Source organism: Dermochelys coriacea, chromosome 17, assembly GCF_009764565.3.
Source record: "Dermochelys coriacea isolate rDerCor1 chromosome 17, rDerCor1.pri.v4, whole genome shotgun sequence".
In the NCBI taxonomy this organism is placed as follows: domain Eukaryota; kingdom Metazoa; phylum Chordata; order Testudines; family Dermochelyidae; genus Dermochelys; species Dermochelys coriacea.
In genome coordinates, this window is record NC_050084.1 from 24,655,369 (window position 1) to 24,681,200 (window position 25,832).

Here is a 25,832-nt window from a genome sequence, read left to right on the forward strand (position 1 = left end):
AGGTGCATGCAGGGCCATGTGGGTGCCTCAGGCATGCAGGCCAGGCCCCTGCTTAACCTTTCCTCCTGGGCTCTAAGTCCTGGGGAGCCATTTAGGGATGGGAGGAGCGGCATCCTTTCCTGAGCTACTCTGCCGTGGCTGCTATTCCTTGTGCTCCCCGGTTACAGGACAGCGGGCTCGCCATCACTGCCTGCCTTATGTGGGGCAGCGAACAGGACTTGTTCTCTGCTGGGGAAGGGGGGAAGCGAGGATGTGAGCCAGCCCTTGGGCTACTCTCCCTGGTCCCTGCGCTGAGTAGTGTGCCTGAAATGGTGAGCAGGAACTGCCAGCTGCCCCTATGGTCTCAGCACAGGAATGGGGAGCTTCACCACTGCAGGGGAGAGGCCTGGGCTTGGCCTGCGAAAGTCTCTGGGGGGTCCCCAAACTGAGCAAGAGTTGGAATGAACTCTTGGTCTGGCCGTGACATTCACGGTCCGTAATGCAGCTCTGTCGCATGCTGGTGAGTGTGTGAACACTGGAGATACATGCAGGGGCCTGTATGTGCAGTCAGACACATGGAGCCACACGCTCCCGGCACATGCAGCCACACAATCCAATATCAGCCTTACTGAGCTAGGTCAGGCTGCAGAACCATCTCCCGGGGGAGCTGAAAGGCCTTTTTGCAGGGTGGAGGTGGGATTATTTGGGCCTTCTCAGTGAAATGGGACAAAGCTAAACTGGAGAACCCTGCAGAGGGCCAGCCTGTTTCGCTTCTGTTTCTAACCTCTTGCTTGGGCTTGGCAGTTGGGTTTTTATAATTGCAGCGGATAATGGCAATGTTTAGTTTTAAGCTGTTTTGATATTTAAACGCTCACAGTTGCAGGAAGTTCGGGGGGGGGGGTTTCAGACTAATTATTTAATGACAGCGGATGTTGAGATTCAGAAAGTTAAAGCACAAATTAACACACAAATTATCCACATCCAATGTCAAAATATACCAAGTAAATCTCCTTCCAGCCACTCTGATACGCCCTCAAGCAGCAGTTCTCTTTCTTTGCCTAGCTGTAAATTATGATTAGTGTCGATGGAGGTATTTATTGTCGGGTTGTGTGTGCATGGTGAAATCAGCCCTGACCAATTACCTATCTGTGACACAGGCATCCCCGTGTGCACACAGGGACGTGCGCAGTGCAGATACTCACCTCCATAATGTGCACATGTCCATATATACAAACCTCCACATAGACATCGGCAGACTCAGCCAGTGGGCACACAGACAAGCCCATCGCATGTGTGCATAGGCATGCAGACAGGGGCACATTCAGATGTGATGGGAGCCCTGTGCCCCTGCACATCCAGGCATGTGAAGAGATAGGAGGAAGCCAAAATGTGGCAGCGGGAGTTGGGGCATGGGGGGTGGGGCTGGCTATCACTGCCTGCAGTGTCCATCACCTCACCGCACATGGGGGAGGCTGCAGGGTGCACAGATTGTGCTGTGTTGAAGATGCAGCAAGTGCTGAGCATCTAGAGTTACTTGTGACCCCCGACGGTCTCCTTCGGTAGTGCAGCCTCTCCACTGATCTCCTCTGGCAGTGCCAGTACAGAGCTCATGCAGGGCTCGCAGACATACCCGGCTGTGCTCTCTGCAGGAAGCTGTGCAGTTCTGGCTTGAGCCCTAGTGGGGTTTCCCAGCCAGCTGCTTTCTGTCCCTGCCTTTGATCTTTTCTTTCTTTGATTCCTTTTCTCCATCCCACCCCACACTCTCTCACCCCTCACATGCTGCAATCAGGCAGCAGAGTGTGATGGGGGCCCAGCTGCTCCTGGAGACCCTGAAGAGACCCAGCCCTGTGCAGTGGAGCAGGCTGTCCCTGCTGTCCCTAGGGAAGGGGCCAGCCCCTGCCTCCCAGAGCATGCTGAGGAGCCAGTTGAAATGCATGGGGAGCAAGCAGTAAGAGTCTGAACTGTATCTTGAGGTGCATGGGAATGTCCCTCCAGCCTAGGCCATCTCCATACCGCTCCCCGATGTATCCCCAGCCTTAACCTCTGGGAGCCCTGAACCCACTGGGCGCGAGGAAGATCCTACCACTTTCCTGACTCTTCCTCATGCTCTCCCAGCCCCCCCTTGGTGCATGTGATTATTAACAGCAGATTCCTTGCATGCACTAACGACTCATAGCGGGGGGGTGGGCCAGGTCGCACTAGATATCTACAACAGCTGCTGAGCTTTCCAGTCTATAAAGTTCCACCTGAGCTGAAAGTAACCTGCAAACACGGGTAACAAACTGCGCCGGGACTAGCGGGGCGGCACGCATAGGCTCGTTCCACCTGCCCTCGCTCCATCATGTCTAACTCTCCATAAACCAGCGTGCTCCTCTCTCTTCCCTGATCTCCTCCTGCCACTCTCCCTCCCCCCGCTCTCCCTTCTCTGCAGATAAAGCGCTTCCTGAAAGAAGACTCGGAGGAGGCAGAGTTGGCCCAGTTCCTGAAGGAGTTCCCTTCAGGCGAGAGCTTTAGGAAAGTGGAACCGGAGGAGGACAAGAGGGCCCATGGCCAGGGTCCCATAGATCCCGGCATGTTCTCCAGTGTAGCCTGGCCCATTGCCGATGAGCTGCTAGACGAGAAGGAACTGAGGCCCTTCTCCCGGCCTCAGCCCCCAGACTTTCAGCAATACATTGCAGCTCCAGCACCCCTGAGCCCCTCGCGGCCTAGAAGCCCATGGGGCAAGCTTGATCCATACGACTCTTCTGAGGTACGGTGCATCCTGGGGCAAGCCTCTCAGTCGACAAGGAGCTCCAGCCTCTGGGTTACTGGGGAGCAGGGAGCTAGGTGGCTTGTACAGCTCTGATCTGCTGAAGGATCTGCCTGTTCGCTGTGCAAGATGCCAGGGATCAAGGACACCTACACACCAGGGCTAGGGCTTGCATAGGCTCCTAAATCCATTGTACCTGACAGCCTGGGGCCTGCGAGGGGCCAAGCCCTTCTAGATCTCCTCGCATTGGCTTCCTGGAGCTGAGGGTACTCGACTTGTGTCGGGATTGACTCCAAAGTGTCCAAGTCCCTGTGCAAAGGCCCATCCCTGCCTCCTGGCCTCTCCTTGCTAGGCGGCGAGGACGATGCTGTGCACTGCCGCAGCGGCTGGGTACCCTGTGACATGCAGGTGCTGGCCCTCACCCCTGTAGAGGGCGACCTTGCCTGCCCTGGTCTCTGATGCTGTCTGCCTGCTCAGGCCTGTGAGAGTGGTGCAGGCATCCCATACACAGCTGGCCAGGGAAAAGCCAGCCTGAGCAGGGACATCTGAGGGCAAGCCCCAAAGCTGGGGAATTCAGACTGCCTCATTCTCAGCAGATGGGCTCTGTAGTCATCAGTGGAGGCTGTTCCTCTGCCCATTGTGAGCTCTGGACTCCTTCAACCGGAGCATCCCTGCCAAGTGCAGAGGTCTGAGGGAGCCCTAGCCTGCTTAGGGCTTTGGCGACAAGAGCCAGGGCATAGAACGGGGCCAGCTGACTGCTCTCCATACCAACAGCGGGTATGCCCTGGGGACGAGGTGGGAGTGAGATAGGGGTGGCACTCCAGATTCACATGCCCTCCATCCTCCGCCCTGCAGGATGATAAGGAGTACGTGGGGTTTGCGACGCTCCCCAATCAGGTCCATCGGAAATCGGTGAAGAAGGGGTTTGACTTCACGCTGATGGTGGCAGGTAGGGGCACCCCTGAGGGTGGCAGGTAGGGGCACCCCTTAAAGGGGCCCCCAGGCACAGGTGCACTGGGACAGGCTGTGGGGGAAGCAGAAAGGCTGAGAATGCTGCCTCCTACTGCGGGAGCAGAACTGACCTGCACGCTGGGTGACAGTGGGCAGAGAAGGAAGGAAGAAGAGACCCCAGCAGTGTAGACTGTGGGAACTGGGCAGGTGGATTCACACTCCCTTGTTCAGGAGCCCAGCATGTCCTGGGAACTCAGCCGCAGAACAGTGGAAGAGATGTGTGTCTTCCATTCCTCTCCCCTGTAAGCCATGGCCCTGCTGCTGCTTTTGGGGAGGAGGTAGAAATCCCAGAGGATCCCAGACACACGGGGTCTCTGGGTTGGGGGTCACACTTCCTGGGTTGTGGTGCCTTCATTTTTGGAGCAGCAGCTCCTGATCTGTGTCTTTGGCATGTCCCCTGGGAACCTGATAGGGGCCTCTTGCCTTGCTTCTGATCTCTATGAACTGTTGTCTTTCTGCTTTCCCTTAGGAGAGTCTGGCCTGGGGAAATCCACCCTGGTGAACAGCCTCTTCCTCACTGACATGTACAGGGATCGCAAACTCCTCAGTGCAGAAGGTAAGAGGAGAGACCAAAGCCTTCCCTGTCCCAGCCAGCTGGGAGCAGCCAACGGATCGGCAGGGAGGGAGCAGCCTGGTCCATTCAGCAGGGAGCACTACATGTGGGGCTTGCTAGAGCTCAGTGCCTGGTAGGAGGCAGCTTTAGGGAAAGGCTGGCTGCCCCATGCTCCTGCCTGGGTGACACAGCAGAGACAGGCTGTTCAGATGAGAGGGAGGGATCTTCGGTGGGGTTTCCTGCTCTCTTTTGAGGACGTTCTTATGCCGGGGCCTTAGAAGTGAAGTGAAACGGGCAACTGGGCAAGCTCCCCGGCTGGTGGAAATCAGTGCAGCACCCTGGAGCTCCCCAGAGCTGGTCGAAAGCGTCTGCTCCTTAGGTGGAGCTTCAGAGAACAGTGAGGCCTGCTAGTAAATGAGTGGGAGACTGTTATTGAGACCTTTCTGTGAGGGGGGAGACTGACTGGGGGTCCTCTGGGAGAACCCCTTCTTCCCCCCATCAGGGGGAGCCCTAACTGACGGCCTTCTGGGAGAAGCCTCCTCACCCCCAACGGGAGCCCTGACTGAGGCCCTCTGGGTGGTGGTTATTTGGAGAGATCATGTAGAGTTCATATCCGTGGGCCTGGGTCAGCTCCCACTGATGCTAGTGGGAGCTTTGCTTTTGCCCTCTCACGCTGGCCCAAGGAGACCTAGCCCTGCACAAGGGCAAAGGGTTTGGCCCACAGGTGTCCTAATCCCCGTTTGGTCCGGTTGGCTGGCGGCTCCGTCTGTGCTCCCTGCCGGGTTCCACTGGCCCAAGCAGACCTGTTCCAGGGGCCCTGCTGATGAGCTCAAGGAGGGGTGTGGTGGGTGGCTGATGCTTGATTGGGATCGTCTAGAACACAGTGTTTGTCTCAGGCTCTGCTGGGGTGGCTCTAGCTGCTCTGGGCACAGGCAGACTGAGCTAGTCCTTGGGCAGGTGGCGCATCTCCTGCTCTAACATCCCGCAGGAGGCCTGCTTACTCCTCTGATTAGCGCAGTGAGGATCTTGTCTGGCTTCTCAACGGGTTGGCTCCTTTCACCTCTGCTGCAGTCAGCTGGTGTGCTGATGCCCGCTTGCTGTGAGCAGAGAGGAGTCTCCAGTTCCCACTGCAGATGAAACGCTGCTTTTGTCTCTGAGGGTTTTTATAAAGAACAGCTGTAGCTATTGCCTGTTCCCACGGCGCCCCAGTAACGGTCCCGCATATCCACCGAAAAGCGTCCCCTCCTTTCCCAGCCGCTCAGCTCCCTGCGGCCACAAGTGAGCGGGACTAGGCCTGTGAAGTGCGTCACTTGATTGACCATCACTGATCATAAGTATCTACTGCAGGGATCCTTCCTTAGCCTCTGGCTAGATGGCCTGGTCTGGCAGTCCCTGTGTCCCAGCCAGAGCAGCACCGATGGGTGCCATGCAGAGCTGCCCTCATCCCTCTGCTGCCAGAAAGACGAGCTGCTTGCACTGGGAGGCAGGAAAGGTGGGCCCACAGGGTCCCCGAAGGGTGGGTTACAAAGGGTGGGGTTTAGAAAGTCTTCAGCCTGCCCAGGCCCCTCCCGCCTGAGCACTTGCCTCATGCACAGGAGAACACGTCTGCCACAGCAACCCCCTCCCTCTTGCTTGTGTCGCTGAGGAACAGTATTAAACCAAACAGCTATAGCTGCTCTTTAAAGGTAATAAGATCGTCCACACAGAGCTTTGTACCAGTTTAACTACAGCAATGTAAATAGCACCATTTGTGAAAAGCCTTCTCATGGAGGCACAGCCAGAGGAGGACTCAGAGCCCCTTGTTGGGCTCACTGATTATCTGCAGCAGCTGGGTGGAATCCCCTCAGAGTCTGAAACATTTTCACCCCTTGTTCAAACATTTGGGGTGGGGTGGGGTGGGGAGGGCGGCAGGGATTCCAAACTTTCCTGGTTTTATTTTGTAATTTTGTGAATTTCAACATTTAGACAAACTTTCCCCCAGGTTTAATGGATATGTCTGTGGGTGCTGGAAGCTTCACAGGTCGTAGCTTGAATTAGTATTCTCTTGCACATCCATTCCTGTAAATGCCTTAGTCTGAAACATGACTAGATGGTCTAATGGGCCATTTTGGACTGTTCATTAATCAGCTGTCGAATCAAGGAGCAGAAACAGAATCAGGTAGCTCAGATGACCAATTGTACCCCACGAGTAACAAATATTCACAACAGCCTGAACAACACACAGGCTGAACATTGCTTGCTCACATGTTTGGGTGTAACGACTGCATCCATGGAAAATCAGGATTAGATCCCGCACGATTTGTGGACTAGAGCAGGGGCTAAATTCAGCCAGCTCTGATCTCTGCAACTGGGTTCGGATGGGGCTCACACCCAGTTATATGGTAGGATGTATGCATAGTACAGCTCGGGTTTGAGTTCCTGGCTGGACTGGAGGCAGTTAGAGAAACTATCCTTGGATTTATAATGGAACCTGTTTGCTGGGGAAGTCACTGAGGCCCGGATCCTCCAAGATAATGTAACTGGGCTCCTAACTTCCACTGATTTAGTCCAATTAAAGTCCTAACTACCTCTACAGCTCTGGGTTGGAGTGACTAACTGCCGAGCCCCTGGTGCTGCTCTGCCATCACTTGTCAGCACCTCAGCCATGGCGGACAGAGAGTCACAGATGGTTAGTTTCTGGCACGATCCCCCATGTGTCTCTGGGCTGGAGATGGAGAGTGCCCCTGCCAGGAACCCACTGACTGAGAAAAAGCCTTCCCTAAAGTGGGGGCTTCTGCTTCTGGAGGAGAATGAGCAACCACCCCCAGCAGAAGCTTCCTCAATGTTTTCAGGCCTCGAGTTGGGTCTGAGGCAGAGCTGGGCCTGACCCAACTCCTGCATCGGCACCCTCCACCCCCAATGCTAGGGAGGAAAAAGGCCTCCAGTCTGTGGAGGGAGTTCTAGGCCTGTGATAAGCAGGAGCTGATCTTCACAATCCCTTCTGGCCTTTCGATCTGTGAAACCAGAGCACATCCAGACTCTGTCTTGGGCCCGGCTCTGGTTTGGGGCTCAGTTTGAGTCAGGTGCGAATGTTCGGGTCAGTTCTAACTTTATCCAAACCCATTTGCTCTTCCCCAGATAGGCCCTAGATAACATGATCCTAGGGGCTGGTTCTCCTCTCCCTTCACCAGAGAGATTCTGGAGTAACCGCATGCATGTTAGTGGAGTTAAAGCCAGTGTAAGTGCACGGAGACTCTCAGTAATGGGCTAAATTCAGCAGTGCCAGAAATCACAACACAGCTTGTCTCCATGGCATTATGCAGTTCGTGCGGAATCCTGATTTAGGAGCATTTCACACCCTCTGCCCAGGTGTAAGTGACAACACAAGGAGCAGGGCCAGGACAAATCAGACCATTAGGTGTATACGGATCAGTGACAAAGCAGGCGAACTTTCATTGGTGTGGCATTTCTCTTCAGAGCAGTAGAGCACTGGGGTGGGACTCGGGAGACCTGCGTCTTTTCCTGGTTCTGCCATTGGGGGGCTGGGTGACCTTGGACAGCTCTGTGCCTCAGTTTCCCCATCTGTAAAATGGGGATAATGATACAGCTCTCCTTTGTAAAGGACATTGGGATCTGAGGAGAAGCATTAGGAGAAGCTGATGAGGAGCTGAGGAGAAGCATGTTGTTTAGTTGCTGTGTAAATTCAGGCCCATTATAAGTGGCTGTAACTGCCAGTGAAGTTTGCATGTAAATCCCACTGGTTTTGCACAAGCCAGAATCCCACAACAGGGAGAGAGGTGCTACTGTGACACTGACACCTGTTTTATGATCATCTTAGAACTGGCGTGTGATTTATGCTGCTGTTTGCAGTCTGATGAATGTGCCCCGGAGGCGGCCCCCATTTCCCCTGGGTTCCACCTGGCTGGCTGGGACCATGTCATTATAAAAGGCCAAAACTTATATGGAACCCTCAGGTTTTTAAACAAGTGAGTTAATTTCTGGTGGAGGGAGGCTAATGGAAAACACAGGATGAGGACTCAGGCCAGCTGGGTTCTTTTCACAGCTCTAGTCTTGATACTTCTCGCCAGCAGCATTCAGGGCTGTAATGGGCCCTTGCCCTTCCTCCTCCAGACCCCATGCCATGACATTAACCCTACCCCATGTCCTTTTCAACATACGTGACCCTTGGTGAGCTCATCGGATGCCAGGGGCTGTACAGCCATCAGCAGGCTGAGCACTGCTGAGCTCCACAGTCAGTGACCATCTTCACACAGAGTTCATTTCCAGTACCCCGCACTGGCCCACAGCTGCCCAGAGCCCAGCCCAGGGCAGGGGGAGGGATGCTGGCAAGAAAAGAAACGATTCAAGAGCTTGCTAGGAGCGCAACAGCAAAGGCCCGTGCCCTGCTGTGTCTCACAGGGCTAGATACACCAAGGGTCTCAGGCGCTGCAATGCTCAGTATTGCAACACCTAACTTTGGTTTCTGGATCACTGGGATTCCCGTGTGGCAGGAGAGATTGGCGGCTGAGAACGGGATCCACAAAAGTCAGCACGCTAAGCTAGCCAGTGGGAGATGTTGACGAGAGGGAGGTGTCCTAAGACCCACCCCAAGGGAGTTCACCACCTCAATCCAAGCTGCAGAGCTGCGCCTGTCTCTGCTTGCCATGAGCCCCTAACCTCTCGCCCAGTGGTTGGAGCACTCTCCTGGCCTAAGCAGAAGAGCTGTGAACAGGGACCTGCCACCTCCCAGGCGAGTGTCCTTGCCGGGGGCTGTTCTTCCCTGGGCTCCTCAGTCTCTCCTGGTGAAGCAGTTCCATGGTGGGTACAGAATTAGAGCAATTGGAGCAGGGGGACCAGAACCACACGTCTCTTCTCCCGGGTGAGTGCCCTGCCTGCTGGGCTGGCAGGTAGCAGGGAACCCCTGCTCCTCTGCTTCTCCTGGCCGCTTTGGGTAGAGCGGGGCAGGCTGTGAGAGCTCTTGTGGGATCGGGCCCTGCAGCAGAGTGCAGTGGAAGAATGCCCCATTCATGGCTCGCACTGGGGCTCAGGTGCTGCAGGCCTGCCGGGGGCCTGCAGTGCGATGCCCAGAGGCAGAAGCGTCAGTGTGTGTGGAATTTCCACTCGGAAACCGTCGAGTTTAGGCACCTGCAGGGTTCGGGGGCAGCCAAGCGAGGGTTTGCAGATGCCAGTGACACCTAACAAGGTGGTGAGGTGCCTGGGCCCCTTTGTGACAGTAGCCCAGGGACTGTCTGAGGGGAGTGCACACGCGTGGCTGAGCTCACTATACACACCAAGGGCTCCCGGCATCCCTGCATTCCCCTCTCCCCTGAGCTCACTGCATGCCATCCTCCCATCCTCCCTTGCAGAGGCTCCCCCATTCTCCGCCCATGCCAGTGCCTCTCCTCCCCCCACCCCCAAGTACCTTTCTTCCCCCCAGACTGGAAGGGAGGGTGGACTTTGCCCACCTGGGGCAGGCTTGAAGGAATGAAGCCTCTCTCCCCTCTCCTCTGGCTGCCCCTGTTGGCTGAGCCTCTGTTCCAGGCTCCCAGCTGAGAGAACCATTAGTTCTCACCTCTCCTTCAGGATGTCCACACATGCAGCTCTCTTAGGCCGGCGAGCAGAGTGCAATCAACGGCTGCCCATGGCTCCATGTGTCCCCATTTTCCCTCTTCTGAGTTGTCCCCAAATCAATAGCGTTCTGGCCACCCCTGCTGAGAACATTCCCGGTGAGTTTGGAATTCATAGAATCATAGAAGATTTGGGTTGGAAGAGACCTCAGGAGGTCATTTAGTCCAACCCCCTGCTCAGAGCAGGACCAACCCCAACCAAATCATCCCAGCCAGGGCTTTGTCAAGCCGGGCCTTAAAAACCCCAAAGGATAGAGATTCCACCACCTCCCTAGGTAACGCATTCCAGTGCTTCACCACCCTCCATGTGAAATAGTGTTTCCTAATATCCAACCTAGACCTCCCCCACTGCAACTTGAGACCATTACTCCTTGTTCTGTCATCTGCCATCACTGAGAACAGCCTGGCTCCATCCCTCTTTGGAATCCCCTTTCAGGTAGTTGAAGGCTTTTATTAACCCCCCCTCACTCTTCTCTGATAGAGAGATATGCACAGCTGTTTGTCCCCCAGATATTAATCACTTACTCTGGGTTAATTAATAAACAAAAGTGATTTTATTAAGTATAAAAAGTAGGATTTAAGTGGTTTCAAGTAATAACAGAACAAAATAAGTCACCAAGCAAAATAAAGCAAAAACACGCAAGTCTAAGCCTAGTACATTAAGAAACTGATTACAGGTAATATCTTGCCCTCAGAGATGTTCCAATAAACTTCTTTCACAGACTGGATGCCTTCCTAGTCTGGGCCAAATCCTTTCCCCTGGTACAGTCCTTGTTAGTTCCAGCAGACATCTTAGGTGGAAATTAGGGGGTTTCTCATAACTGGGACCATTTTGTCCTGCTCCACCCCCTTTTATAGCTTTGGCACAAGGCGGGAATCTTTTGTCTCTCTGGGTTCAAACCCGTCCTTCTAAATGGAAAAGTACCAGATTTAAGATGGATTCCAGTGTCATGTGACATGGTCACATGTCCTGTGAGACCTCATTTTTCATTACCCAAGGGCTGGCCCACACATACACAGGAAGGCTTGCCAGTAAATAAACCATCTACAACCAATTGTCCTAGTCAATGGGAGTCATCAAGATTCTAACCACCATTAATGGCCCACACCTTGCATAATTACAATAGGACCTCAGCGTCATACTTCATATTTCTAGCTTCCGATACAAGAATGGTACATGCATACAAATAGGATGACCACACTCAATAGATTATAAGCTTTGTAATGATACCTTACAAGAGACCTTTTATAAAGCATATTCCAGTTACATCATATTCACATTAATAAGCATACCTTCATAAAGCATATGGAGTGCAATGTCACACTCCCCTCCCACAGAAAATCAACCCCCAAGAGGACAGGAGAGATGCCCCGAGCGGCCAGGGCAGAGTCCTGTGTGTGTGTTATACCTGGCTGTGGTCAGTGCCCAGGTACTGGGGGAGTGGGGGCAGCATTGTATCCCTCAGCCATGCACAGAGGGGACTCTGTATAGCTCTCCCCCATCCCACAAGAATTGGGGATCTACTGCCTCTGTGGCAGTGCACTGTCTCTGTTCCTCCCTGCCCACGCACAGCTTGGCTCTGGAGTCCATTGCTCCCCTCTGGCCTGTTGGAGCTTGTCCGGTATGGAGAAGGCTGAACCCCTGCCTGGGGACACCCTGTTTAAGGCTGTCTGAATCAGCCCTGAAAGTGTGCAGCCCAACCAATGACAAAGCCCGAGTGAAGGCCTCTGCCAAATGACTCCCGCCCGCCGTGTGCCAAGGTGCCGGTGGACCCAGTGCTGCGTGTTGGCTTGGAGCCGCAGAATGCAGTGCCTCCGGAATAGCCTCTGAAGAGGGAGGGTTAAATGGCAGACTGTCGCAGATGCTGAAATGAATCCAGGCTCATTTACACAATCCAAAGGGCTCCGCTGCATTAGCTGAGCAGGGGGAGGGGGCTCGTACATTTCCTGGCATGTCAGCCCCCAGAATCAGCTCCTCCAGGGCTGGGATGGGTCCTGATCAAGCTTCTCTTCTCAGGGTCTGGGAAGCTGCATGGGAGCCAAGCACCTGTCACAGCCAGGGCCCTGAGCAATGTGTTTGGGGCTCTCCGGGGATGACCCAGATTTGTTTATGTACGGTCAGTGTACAGCAGGCCAGCTCCTTTACTGCAGTGCAGGACCATGACAGGCAGTGCCCACATCTTCACTGTCCCCACACCACAGACGCGGGAGCTGCCATCTCTAAGCAGTGCCAGTGTGGCCTTCGCTCGGGCCCCAGGGCTGCAACCCTCCCTGCACCGAGTTCCCCCTCCAAGGCACTGGAGCAGTGTGGCATTGATAATGTAGCCACACACTGCAGCAAGGGGCCTTGGGCATGGCCAGGGAGCGGTTCCTGCTCAGCCTGCTTGCCCTGCCCTGGTGAGTGTAAAGAGCCTGATTCTCCCATCACTCCCTTCATGCCGCCCTGCCCAGATGCTCCCTGACGGGCTGCTGCCCCTTTTCCACTCTTTCAGGGGAGCCCTGCAGCTGCCTCTTCTCCACTTGTCTCTTTCTACCTCCCAACGTGCTCCCAGCTCCCTGCCCGCCGTGCGTTACCACCAGAGGAGCGAAGCAGTGTTCAAAGTTCCACTGGCACAGGCGCGCAGTGGGGGAAGAGGGAGCCTGGAGCTCTCTAACCCCAGCCCCTGCACCCCTGAACAAGGGCAAGTCCCAGTCGAGGGGCCTGCAGTCAGGAGAGCACAAGGGCTGTCCCCTCTGAGCATCCGTGAGGCACAGATCTCCCCAGAGAGCAAGGGGAGGAGCTGAGAAGAGGCCAGGCCGTGGTCCTGCCCCTGCCTCTGTGTGCTGAGGATCTGAGACAATCCCTGCTAGTGCTCGCTGGCACAGCACAGCTCTCATCACCCCCAGGTACCTGGCACAGGCTGGCCCTGCAGCTGCACACAGGTAACTGATCTGGGCCTCCACCGTCCTGGTGCAGCCAAGCTCGGCTCCCCCTGGCCCCTGCCGGATCAACCCACTGACTGCTTCTGTTGCTATTTCAGAGCGCATTACTCAGACAGTGGAGATCACTAAACACGTGGTGGACATTGAGGAGAAGGGGGTCAAACTGCGCCTGACCATTGTGGACACCCCAGGATTCGGCGACGCTGTGAACAACATGGAATGGTACGTCCCACAGGAGAGGAAGGGGCCATGGCTCCGCAGTTCACCTGGCAGGATGAGCAGGAGCCCGGGCAGCCACGCCCACTGGGCAGTCTGGCCCCTGGAGAGAAAACAAATGATACCAAGTACTAGATGAGCCCAGGCCACTGCACACAAACCAGCTGGCTTGAGCAGGTGAGCCCTGCCTCACTGAACTGCTCACATCCTCCTGGGGAGCGGCAGAGACTGGAGGAGGCTCGGGGTACAAATCAGGCTCTCTGCTAATGGCCTGGAAGCCTGGTGCTGAGTGGCTGCGTGGGGCAGACACCGGTCTGGAGAGAGGAACATAAAAGTGGTAGTAACTGAGCCATCATGTACAAAGGGGTCAATCCCGGAGTGCAGTACTGGGGTCAGTGCTTGTCTGTACAGTTATTGGTGACCCTAGAGAGGGAGCTGAACAAGGTGGCAATGTTCATGGCTGGAACACAATTCCTGGCTTCCCAGGCTGCCTTGCGAGGTAAATGTCCAGTCTGGTCTGGCTGTTTGTTGCTCCTGTGATTTATCTGCACAATGTGAGGGTCTCAGCCAGGGAAATTACTTTGGAAAGCCAGCCTGGCACACTCCAGTTCTTACATCCGCCAAAGCTCCAGGGCTAGGGATGTGTACATGCAGGTCCTGACCCCACCTGTGGTGTGAGCTTTGCCCTTTAACAAACCCCATTGTTCTGGATTCATTTCTGCCAGTAAGTCTAGTTCGTGGTGCAGAGAAACACTTTAGTTTGAACCAAAGGAAGTAAAGGAAAGAATGCCACCTAGCTGTTAAACAGCTCTCCAGAGGGTAGGGTCCTTTTCCTCATTTTACAGATGGGGAAACTGAGGCATGGGGCAGTGACTTGCCCAAGGTCACCCAGCCAGTGGCAGAGCTGGGACTAGAACCCAGGTCTCCTGAGTCCCAGTCCAGTCCAGTGCTCTACCCACTGGGAAACACTGCCTTTCCCCAGACACAGCTACAGATCAGACAAACCATATGGCCAACCTTAAAAGTCCAACAATCCTGACCCAGACCCCAACAGATGTTGAGACCGGCTCAGAGACAGAGAGATTTACCAGAAAAGATGAGTGGCTTTTTCTCTGTTTGTTTGATCTGCTTCCCACGCCCCCTGTGCCAGTCACAGCAGGACCGACTCTGTCACATGCCCAGGGAGGCATGCCCCAATGATGCTCTGCTCTGTCTGAACACACGTCAGAGACAGCCTTGCCCTGAAGAGCTTACAGTGTAATGCAGAGCACAGGGGTGCGTGGGAGCTGGAAATGGGGCAGAGCCCCCAGACATGTTTGGGAGCTACACTGGGCAGGATTCAAACTGGTGACAGATACACAGCACCCTCTTCCCCCCCTGTAATAGGTGTGGAGGAGAGCAAGGCTGCTCTCTTAAATCAAGTTCAGAACCAGGCTCTCCTGCCCTGGACACAGGCAAAATCCCACCCCAACAACTGCTCTCAGTCTCAGGCTGCCGCAAACAGCCAGTTCCCATTAACCCAGTAAATAATAAACTGCCCCAGCATAACGAATGTTAGTACAGTGTCCCCATTCACTTCTCATAGCACAGCTTACAGTCTAGACCCCTACTAACAGTCACACCAGGCTCCTCTCCCTAGCAGCTATACGTGTCTATATTTACTGCTCCCCTGGCTTAGCAGCTGGGTATGAACCCACCATCTTTAGGTCCATAGCTCAGACCTCGTCTACATTAACTGCTGTTCTCTGTGGGCTGACCTGTACAGGAGAACACAACTCTCCAGTGGGCTACACAAGAATTTGTGACACAGCAGCAGAACATGGGGCAGTGGGATCTGCGGTTTGTCTTCCTGCCCGTGGGAGCAGATTGCAAGCTAGTGCTCATAGACAGTGCAGTGCCTGTGTGTGGGTCATCAAGGGCATTGAACCTGGCACCGTGGGAGAAAGCATGAGCTTCTACCGCTTGAGCTAAAGAGGCAGCTCTCGCAACATGGGTCTAATAGCAGAGTCCCAGATCTCCTGATTTGGCACATCACTTCTGTCAGGCGAGGGGTGGCTCTGTTACATTTCCAGCACTTTATGATGTGCTCTTACGCATGCTCTGTTATCTTAGTGGAGGCCTGGATGAAGGACAGTTCCCCAGGCCTGTGAGGTTAATTTGGGACGCGAGGCTGACAGAGGAGGATAAGAATTTCTCCCGATTGCCCTCCACCATTTGCACTGTCATAGATCAGATGCCGGCCTGGGTTCTGGTGCACTCATCCCTGTATTTCAGCACTAGTGAAGCTCGTAGCTTCTTGCAGCTGGGTCCCAGCTGGAGAGGGGCAGCATCTACCTGCAGCTGCAGGACAATGGAAGCGGGTAATTCCGAGCTGACGGTCTTACATTTCCTATACAGAGCGTTCTTTTAACATGCCGGCCGGTGCACCGGGCACTGGCCTCATTTGGCTTTCTCCAGCCTGTCCCCTCTCTCCACAGCTGGAAACCTGTGGCTGATTACATAGATCAGCAATTTGAGCAATATTTCCGGGATGAGAGCGGCCTGAACCGGAAGAACATCCAGGACAACCGCGTGCACTGCTGCCTCTACTTCATCTCACCCTTTGGACATGGGTATGGGAAATCCTGCCACAGCCGATCCCTCCCTCCTTCCCTGAGAAGGCTAAAAACCACCTTGCCCACAAGTCCGAGACATGGCCCTAGGGAGCGAGACTTGCAGCTCAGTGAATGAGTGTGGGCCCTGGGTGGGCCCTAGGGTGACGCTCACAGCTCTGGACTCCCAGCCAAGCGCTGACTGGACTGCTGCAGGACTCTTGACTGAGGGCTATTCTGGGAACACTTGCATTGCAGGGGGCTCAGCGGGCAGTGGGGGGAGGGCAGTGCTTGGAGGATGCTCACACTGCCGCAGTCCTGGCTGGGCACTGCCAGGGCACTGCTCTGGACACTGCCAGGGCATTGCACTGTGGAGTTCCCAGCTCGCACTGCCAGGGCAATGTTTGGCGGATGCTCGCACTGCCAGAGTCCTGTAGCTAGGAGAACATCCAGCCCCAGTTTACACAGGGCTTACTCTGCTCTCTGTCAGCAGCCTTCGTCCCCTGGATGTGGAATTCATGAGAGCTCTCCATCAGCGGGTGAACATTGTGCCCATCCTGGCAAAAGCTGACACCCTGACACCCTCAGAGGTGGAGCGCAAGAAAAGCAAGGTGAGAGGAGGCCTGGCTACCGCTGAATTTCTCCCTCCCCCCAGCCCAAGTAATGGAATGCTCCTCCCACCCCTGTCCCTGGCTTACACAGGGTCTTTCACTCTGGCACTGCATCTCTTCTGGCAAATGGGAGCCACAATTTCCCACCTGCGCCGTGAACCATTGACAGCTATGGGAGCAACTGTATGCCTCCCAGGACTCAGCCAGGGTGTCCTGCGCGTGTCTGGGCACTGCCATGGTACAATGAGCTCCGTCTACACTCCAGCCTCAGCCATCGCTCCCCGGGTGCTGCTTCACCTAGGGTATTCCATCCCATTGGGTCAGTGTAGCCAAGGCCTGTTCTAAACAGGCATTTCTAAAGGGCTGCTCCCAGAGTCCCAAGTGCCCCCCTCAGGATCCCAGGAATGGGAGAGGACAGGATGTGAGAGGGAGCTGCAGAGTCCTACAGGATACTAAGGGAAGGGTGCAACCCCTCTGAAATGGAGGATGTAAGAGACAAGAGCTGGTCCTTGTGGCCTCATGGAGTCTGGGGATTGGTGAGAAGAGGGACAGAGGTACAGGCCAGGCTGCAGAGAGCGCAATTGCCATACCGTGTGTGCCAGAGGGTTCCTGGGGCACAAGACAATGGTCAGAACTGGCCCCGGGGAGAAAGTGGCCCGTGTACCATGTCGAGGACCTGGCCTGTTTGGAAACCATAGGAAATGAACCACCGGTGTCGGGATTCTACTGTTCAGTGTGAGATGGAAGAACAGACAGTAGTTGGCATGTAGGTGAGCATAACGTATTCCTCTCTCTCCTGGGATGCCCTTAAAATGAGGGTGCCATAAAACAGGGCTGAGCGCCAGAGCCATCAGTCTTGGGGGTTGTTTCTTTGTTCAGATTAGAGAGGAAATCGAACATTATGGGATCCGGATCTACCAGTTCCCTGAGTGCGACTCTGATGAAGATGAGGATTTCAAGCTGCAGGACCAGGCACTGAAGGTGAGCAGATGAGAGCAGCTGTCCCACTGAATGCAGCTCAGGGAACAGGGTTAGAGTTGCCTGCTAAGCCCCAGGTATCTCTTGTGTGACAAATGCAGCCAGACATGCTTCAGCCCAGTGGCTTCTACACTCTGAGAAGGGCAGCTTTGTAGTCCAGCCAGAAGGGAAACCTTCCTGGATCATCTGCTTACTGGGAGGGAGGCTCTGACCGAGAACAGGAGGTAATGGAATTAAACTTCACAAGGTACGTGCAGAACACAGCAGCACCTGGGCTTTAGCCAGTTTTGGAGAATCACCTGGTCTAGTGAGTAAGGAGCAATGGGAAGGAGGGTTAAAATCCACAGACATGGGAGAAGAGTGGGGGATCCCCAAAGGCTAGATCCTCTGAAAAGGAAAGAGGCAAGGAGCACAAATCAGCCAGTATGGCTGCAGGTGGGGCTGCTCAGAGACACCCTGAAAATACAGCATGTTGGGGAAGCAACCAGACCAGTCCGTATTCAGAACCAGCCCAGGGTTTGGAGGAAGAGTGACCAGTGGCAGATAAAGGAATGAGTGGACATGTACCAAAGGACTAAGGCAGCTAGATCTTCCAAAGTATGGGCATTAGAAGAACCCTGGGGGGAAGCACTAGAGAGAGACAGTGCCCAGGTGTTAATGCAAGGCTAGGGAGACTTCAGAGCCAGCAGAGTGACAGCTGCCTTTGACAATAAATCTTTTAAAAGAAACCTGAAGGAAAGAATATAGACCGCGGTCTCGGGAACTCGGTGTTATTAGCTGCTGACAGCTGCCGGCAGTGAGGAGAGCTGGACACAAACTGTCGAGCGCATCAGCTGAGTTCCCGGCTCCTTTGCCAGAGTGGCCTGTAAAGCACCCTGGGCCTGCTCCCGCTCCCGCTGGCATCGATCGCAAATCTGCCACTGAGTCTGGCATGGGCAGGATCACGCCTGCAATGGCGTCTCCCAGCCTCCTCCCTGGGCTCCCCGTGCCCTGGCACAGCCACAGCGCTGGCGGGGAGGCCACAAGCAAGGAAGGGCAGCACCGAGCTGGGGGGCTTGTCATGGGGGTGCTGCAGCCGCCACATCCCGGCAGACAGCAGAGTGGGAGGAGGACTGCGTGGCAGACCTGTGTTACAGCATTACCTAGTGCCAGGGATGATATTGCACCTGCTGCCATGCAGGATGGTGGTTAAATACTGGCCCGCAGGGTAATACCCGGAGTGCACAGAGGAGCTGCAGGTTAATGTGGCCACGGGCAGCTTCCCCAGATGGGACAAAAAGCTTCATGGAAGGAGGCTGCCTGGGGAGGAAGGCCTCCCCAGTGGGATTGACAGGCTGCTGGTCTTGCCACAGCGAGCAGATTGCCTTAGCCAAGCCAAGCAATGATCAGCCAGCAATGTCACCGTCATGGTGCTGTCATTCTGAGCTCCGGAGGGGCACAGAACCAGGGTGGTGGCCCAGCGCAATGTATCGAGCTGCCCTAGCCTGTAGCATGGCACATCAGGCCCAGATGGAGGACCTCAGCATCACACTCTGCTGTATGGAGCAGAGGGAGGGGCAGCCATCCAGTTGATTCTCTGGGTTGGTAGGGGATCCGCCAGTGATCGCTGCTGGCTACTGAGAGGATGGGAGGTGAGTTTCTGAGTGACGGGCATGCAGAAAGGACCAGAAGGGCCAGTAAGATGCTGTTTCCCGGCCCAGCTGGCAGGAATTGCAGCAGGATTAACACAGCAGTGATTTGTCGCAAGTCCAGCCCCCACTTTCCACTGCTGCAGGGCTCCTAGATCAGTGGCTGGGCCCAGACTCAGGCCCTGCTCCGGCTCCCATTGAACCGTTAGTTTACACGGTTCTTCCACTCCTAGCCAGCAGCAGCTCTCCAGGTCCTTTCCAGCCATTGCTCTGGGTTGCTCTGGATCCTGTTCAGTGGGGCATACCTGGTACCACCAACCTTGTGTGACCCTTTGCAGCTGGCTTCTCTCTTCCAGCCCATCTCTCTCACTGCTCCAGTTTCTCTCTCGCTGGCTCCGCTCCTTCCCTGAGTGCTGATCTCAAGGGGAAGGAGTGTCAGTAGTGGAAAGCTGCTTGCACTCCCATGCCAGGGGCTGGATTTAGCAAGGGCTCAGACACGGTGTGTCCTTCCAGTTGTAGTTTGGGCAACTTTGTGCTAGGCGGTGGCTAGTGAGATCCCATGAAAGCATTAATCAGGCTTGTTAGCTGGACTGCAGAGCAAATAGAGGGTGCATCTACACTGCAGCTGGCTGTGTAACTTACACTTAGGTGGACTCACCCGCGCTAGCATGTGTAGGAGCTCCAATGGGATTGTTCTCAGGGCAGCCAGCCTGCCCCATCACCTGTGCAACCAGATCTACACCCGTGCAGTGAGCAAGCTACTGTGTGTGTGTCTGCCCACATGGGGAATGACACTGCCCACTCCAGTGCAGATGGACCATGGGGTCCCAGAGCACCAGGGATAGGGAAGGCCATGGCCAGGAATAACCCCATGGCTCTGTTCCAGGAGAGTATTCCTTTCGCTGTGATCGGCAGCAACATGGTTGTGGAGGCCAAAGGAAGGCGAATCCGTGGGCGACTGTATCCCTGGGGCATCGTGGAAGGTAAGGCGGGTTTGGCTTGTAGCTCAGTGGTTCAGGGACCACGTCCTCCTCCCTGTTCCTGCACCCACCTCCACTTTCAGGGCAGTGGTGCTCATGGATGGGGACTGCTGCCAGTCTCAGCAGGCAGGGCCATGGCACTCACACCAGAGAGGTCCTGGCCGGCACTCTCAGTGGGGGTACTCGGGGGGCACTAAGGTGCTGCCCCATCTCCATGTGATTTGGGGGAGGCCAGGGCGAGGTCCCCGGCCTGCTGCAGGGCCCTCCTTAGTCCTCGGTGTGCCCTCATGCAGCTATGGAGCCAGGCCAACTCAAAGCAGTGCTCTGCCTTTCTGCAGTACTGGGTCATTTGGTCTCTCAGCCCTCAGCTCCCCAACCCATGTCGGGGAGGCCCTGCTTTGCTGGGTGACCCCAAGATCTGCCCATCTAAGCCAGGCCCCTCCCCTGCAGTAGAGAACCCTGCGCACTGTGACTTTGTGAAACTGCGTACCATGCTGGTGAAGACCCACATGCAGGACCTTAAGGACGTGACACGAGAGACCCACTATGAGAACTACCGGGCGCAGTGCATCCAGAGCATGACCCGCATGGTGGTGAAGGAGAGGAACCGCAAGTATGGGGGGAGTGGGCACAGGGGCCTGTGGGGGCACGGGGGAGCGGGCACAGGGCCTGTGGGGGTACGGGGGGAGTGGGCACAGGGCTTGTGTGGGTATGGCGGGAGCGGGCAAAGGGCCTGTGTGGGTACAGGCGGAGCAGGCACAGGGCCTGAGGGGGTACAGGGGGAGCGGGCACAGGGCCTGAGGGGGTACGGGGGGAGCGGGAACAGGGCCTGTGGAGGTATGGGGGGAGCGGGCACAGGGCCTGAGAGGGTACGGGGGGAGCGGGCACAGGGCCTGTGTGGGTATGGGGGGAGCAGGCACAGGGCCTATGAGGGTATGGGGAAACAGGCACAGGAGCAGCAGGACGGAGCCAGACACAAGTGCCCACCCTGCCAAGAACCTTGGGAGTCACGAGCAAGGTCTTCAGCCCGCAATGACAGCCTCTGTCAGCCTCTGCACTGAGCTCTGTATGGGGAAGTCTGGGGGAGCAGAGCCATGGTGCCCGCATCCAGGAATGGGCCTGGGAGAGGCAGGTCAAGGACAGGAGCTAGAGGAGACCATCTATCCCTGACAGCCTCTCCCCTTTTGGGGGTTAGCCCAAGGCTGGGCAAGGAACATGGCATGATACCGGTGTGCGGGCAGCAGGGGTGTGGGGTGAGGCCGCCCCACCCTGCACACCGAGCCACAATGACAGACACTGTGCAGAAAAACCATGGGTCACTTTCATCTCTGTGTTGTGCAGAGCCCGGGGGGGGGGGGTCCTGAAGCATGCACTCCTGTGGCTGCTGGGGGCTGGTTCGAGCATCCCTGCCTGATGGGCCTTGCAGCAGTATGCCTGGGTGGGACGTACAACCCCATGTGTAGCTGGCACAACATGGCTGCACTGCCAGGGTGAACTCCTCCCTCACGTGCACAGCCTGGAAGCCAAGGGGCAGCTCCATGGCCAGCACAGGGCTGGGAGCACAGGTTGCTCTAGTAGTGCTCCGGCAGGGAGGGACAGCTGAGGTGCACAGTGCTCTGGCTTCTCCTCTGGTCACGTTTTGCCCAGAAGTAGGTGGTGGCCAAGGGCGCAGGGCAGAGGAGAGCCAGGCCCTCTGCCCATGTATCTGCTGCTCACTATCTGCAGTGCCCTCATACATGCACTGAGCTCTAGGGCTAGAACCTCCGCTGGGGAAAAGCTCCGTACCCATGTTGCAATCAGAGAATAACTGCAGTTTACACCAGCTGTGGCTCTGGCCTCTACTGCTGCGTCTCCTCTCATCCTGGTGTAACTCCAGTGGCTTCAGTAGAGCGACTCCTGAGTTAGGCCAGCACAGCAGAGGGCAAGTTGGTCACGTAAGGAGCTGTCTGCCCATAGCTTGAGTGGATGGTGACACCCAGGTAGCAGGCTAAACTGGCAGCTCTAATGGCTCATTCATGGTGATGAATCTAAGCTCGTCTCTTTGTGTACGGTGTTTTGCGGCATCCCCTGGGGAAGAAGGAGAAAGTCCTCCACCTTGGGAGTATGCTGCAGCGACTGCTCTATGGAGTGACCCCGCTGATCCCTCGGCATCAGATGACACCCGGAAGTGCTGTCTCCTAAGGACACCAGCAGGCCAGGAGCTGCTGTGGCTTTCTGGAGCACTGGATTCTCCCCAGGTCCCTTCCCTCATGCTGGTTCACGGCTGTCCTTTGGTGGAATGCTGCCCTAATCTGCTGTCACAGGCTGCAGCTGGCCCTGTGTGTCTGTTCTACCTGCGTTAGTTCATAAAAAGTATTTTGTTGTATCAAATCCTGTATTGGTCTCATCCATATCTACTCCGGAAAGTGACCATGTGAAATGGCATGCTAGGCCAATGGTTTGTTATGCCCCAGTCATTTCCAATCCAGCAGGGCTCAGTTACTATGACAGTCTCTTTTCAGACTCTGCCTGGAGTCTGAGAGTCAAGCTGGTCTCTTCCTTTCTTGTGCATCATCATCAGTCATGGTGGCTCTGCAGCCCAGAATCGCCAGTGGGCATGCAGTACTCTAACAGGCTGGCATTGTGAATGGTACGCAGTAACCAGTGCTGTTGGGAAGGCATTCCTTCTTGTGCAGCCCTAGTATTACTAAGGCATGCACAGTCTGTGAGCACCCCCGTGGTGGCTCTGGAGACAGCTTGGCCAGAGCTCCGGATCTGAGCCAAGTGGACACAGGAGGCATTTAAGAGAACCATAGCCCTAAACAGTGGCCAGGAGATGGACTATTCCACTAAAGGCAGCCACAGGCACTTACCCTGTTGAGCCCAGCACAGTGCGGCCTCTCCTGAGCTAAGCCTCCTGCATTACTGAGCTGTGGGAACAATTTCTAGCCTTCAGACAACTGGCAGAGCAGGAAATTTTAGCCATACCCAAGTTCTGTGCTTAAAGGTGGAGTACAACAAAGGCCTGATGGTCAGACACCAGAATAGGGATTAGAATTCAGTCCCAGTGGCTCAGATCCTCAGTGATATTTAGGTTTCAGAGTAGCAGCCATGTTAGTCTGTATTCACAAAAAGAAAAGGCACCTTAGAGACTAACAAATTTATTTGAGCATAAGCTTTCGTGAGCTACAGCTCACTTCATCGGATGCATTCAGTGGAAGGACAATGCATTTGTTCAGCCTCCATGGTGGGTCGTGGCATGTGCCTATCTCTGTGTCACATTTCCACTAGCAGCTGACTAACAGTTCATCACCGTCTCTGGTCTTCAGATCATAACCAGAGAAGGGAGGGGGCAAAAGACTCCATGTAGCACTCAGATGCAGTGGTGATAGCTGCTGTAGAAAGCCCCAAGATAGAAGAGCATCCTAGAACCTACAGGGTTCCTCTTGGACATGATTATTGCTACTATCTCTTTCCATGGGTAAGAGCATAAGAACGGTCATACTGGGTCAGACCAAAGGTCCATCTAGCCCAGGATCATGACAGTAGCCAATACCAGGTGCTTCAGAGGGAATGAACAGAACAGGTGATCATCAAGTGATCCATCCCCTGTCTCACATTTCCAGCTTCTGGCAGTCAGAGGCTAGGGACACCCAGAGCATGGGGTTTTATCCCTGACCATCTTGGCTAATAGCCATTGATGGATCTATCCTCCATGAGTTTAACTAGTTCTTTTTTGAACCCAGTATTACTTTTGGCCTTCATAACATCACCTAACAATGAATTCCACGGGCTGACTGTGTGTTGTGTGAAGAAGTGCTTCCTTATGTTTGTTTTAAAACTGCTATCTATTAATTTCATTGGGTGACCCCTGGTTCTTGTGTTATGAGAAGGAGCAAATAACACTTCCTTATTCACTTTCTCCACACCATTCATGATTTTATAGACCTCTGTCATATCCCACCTTAGTTGTCTTTTTTCCAAGCGGAAAAGTCCCAGTCATTTTAATCTCTTCTCATACGGAAGCTGTTCCAGACCCTTAATCAATTTTGTTGCCATTCTCTGTATCTTTTCCAATTTTAATATAACTTTTTTGACATGGGGCGAACAGAACTGCATGCAGTATTTATATAGTGGCATTATGATATTTTCCGTTGTATTATTTATCCCTTTCCTTATGGTTCCTAGCATTCTACTAGCTTTTTTGACTGCCTCTGCACATTGAGTGGATGTTTTCAGAGCACAATGACTCTACGATCTCTTGAGGGGTAACAGCTAATTTAGATCCCATCATTTTGGATATATAGTGGGGATTATGTTTTCCAATGTTCACTACTTTGCATTTATAAACACTGAATTTCAAGTGCCATTTTGTTGCCCAGTTATCCAGTTTTGTGAGATCCTTTTGTAGCTCTTCGCAGTCTGCTTTGGACTTAACTATCGTGAGTAATTTTGTATCATCTGCAAATTTTGCCACCTCCCTATCTACCCCTTTTCCCAGACCATTTACTAATACGTTAAACAGCACTGGTCCCAGGACAGACCCCTGGGGGACACCACTATTTACCTCTCGCCATGCTGAAAATTGACCATTTATTCCTATCTTTTATTTTCTATCTTTTAACCAGTTACTGATCCATGAGAGGACCTTCCCTCTTATCCCATGACTGCTTACTTCGCTTAAAAGCCTTTGGTGAGAGAACTTGTCAAAGGATTTTTGAAAGTCCAAGTACACTATATTCACTGGTTCATCCTTCTCCATGAGTGTTGAGCCCCTCAAAGAATTCTAGCAGATTGGTGAGGCATGATTTCCCTTTACAAAAGCCGTTTTTTGACTCTTTCCCCAACAAATCATGTTCATTTATGTGTTTGATCATTCTGTTCTTTAATACAGTTTTAACCAATTTGCATGGTACCTAAGTTAGGCTTACCGGCCTGTGATTGCCAGGATCACCTCTGGAGCCTTTTTAAAAAATTGATGTCACATTAGCTATCCTCCAGTCATCTGGGACAGAGCCTGATTTAAGCGATAGGTTACATACCAGTTAGTAAAAAGAAAAGGAGGACTTGTGGCACCTTAGAGACTAACAAATTTATTTGAGCATAACCTTTCATGAGCTACAGCTCACTTCATCGGATGCATTCAGTGGAAAATACAGTGGGGAGATTTATATAGACAGAGAACATGAAACAATGGGTGTTACCATACACACTGTAATGAGAGTGATCAGGTAAGGTGAGCTATTACGAGCTGGGGGGGATCTTTTGTAGTGGTAATCAAGATGGGCCATTTCCAGCAGTTGACAAGAAAGTCTGAGGAACAATGGGGAGGGGGGGAATAAACATGGGGAAATAGTTTTACTTTGTGTAATGACCCATCCACTCCCATTCTTTATTCAAGCCTAAGTTAATTGTATCCAGTTTGCAAATTAATTCCAATTCAGCAGTCTCTCATTGGAGTCTGTTTTTGAAGTTTTTTTGTTGAAGAATTGCCACTTTTAGGCCTGTAATCGAGTGACCAAAGAGATTGAAGTGTTCTCCGACTGGTTTTTGAATGTTATAATTCTTGACTTCTGACTTGTGTCCATTTATTCTTTTACCTAGAGACTGTCCAGTTTGGCCAATGTACATGGCAGAGGGGCATTGCTGGCACATGATGGCATATATCACATTGGTAGATGTGCAGATGAACGAGCCTCTGATAGTGTGGCTGATGTGATTAGGCCCTATGATGGTGTCCCCTGAATAAATATGTGGACACAGTTGGCAACGGGCTTTGTTGCAAGGGTAAGTGGTTCTGTTGTGTGGTGTGTGGTTGCTGGTGAGTATTTGCATCAGGTTGAGGGGCTGTCTGTAAGTGAGGACTGGCCTGTCTCCCAAGATCTGTGAGAGTGATGGGTCGTCCTTCAGGATAGGTTGTAGATCCTTGATGATGCGTTGGAGAGGTTTTAGTTGGGGGCTGAAGGTGATGGCTAGTGGCGTTCTGTTATTTTCTTTGTTGGGCCTGTCCTGTAGTAGGTAACTTCTGG

General features: G+C 53.9%; 1 protein-coding gene across 2 annotated transcripts in view; it reads left to right on the forward strand.

Moving 5' to 3' along the window:
• Positions 1 to 25,832, forward strand: part of SEPTIN4 (septin 4) — an 82,955-nt gene that overhangs the window by 38,354 nt on the left and 18,769 nt on the right. Inside the window, exons 2-11 of one of the 2 annotated variants that reach the window (XM_043499410.1) lie at positions 2,411 to 2,728; positions 3,584 to 3,677; positions 4,209 to 4,295; positions 12,919 to 13,042; positions 15,514 to 15,648; positions 16,121 to 16,238; positions 17,118 to 17,219; positions 19,731 to 19,827; positions 20,275 to 20,437; positions 21,904 to 22,162. In XM_043499410.1, coding sequence (XP_043355345.1) covers positions 2,411 to 2,728; positions 3,584 to 3,677; positions 4,209 to 4,295; positions 12,919 to 13,042; positions 15,514 to 15,648; positions 16,121 to 16,238; positions 17,118 to 17,219; positions 19,731 to 19,827; positions 20,275 to 20,437; positions 21,904 to 21,955 — 1,290 coding nt within the window. In that variant the 3' untranslated portion in view covers positions 21,956 to 22,162. Of the gene's footprint in view, positions 1 to 2,410; positions 2,729 to 3,583; positions 3,678 to 4,208; positions 4,296 to 12,918; positions 13,043 to 15,513; positions 15,649 to 16,120; positions 16,239 to 17,117; positions 17,220 to 19,730; positions 19,828 to 20,274; positions 20,438 to 21,903; positions 22,163 to 25,832 lie in introns of those variants that run through there. The other variant, XM_038375655.2, reaches the window with a different exon arrangement.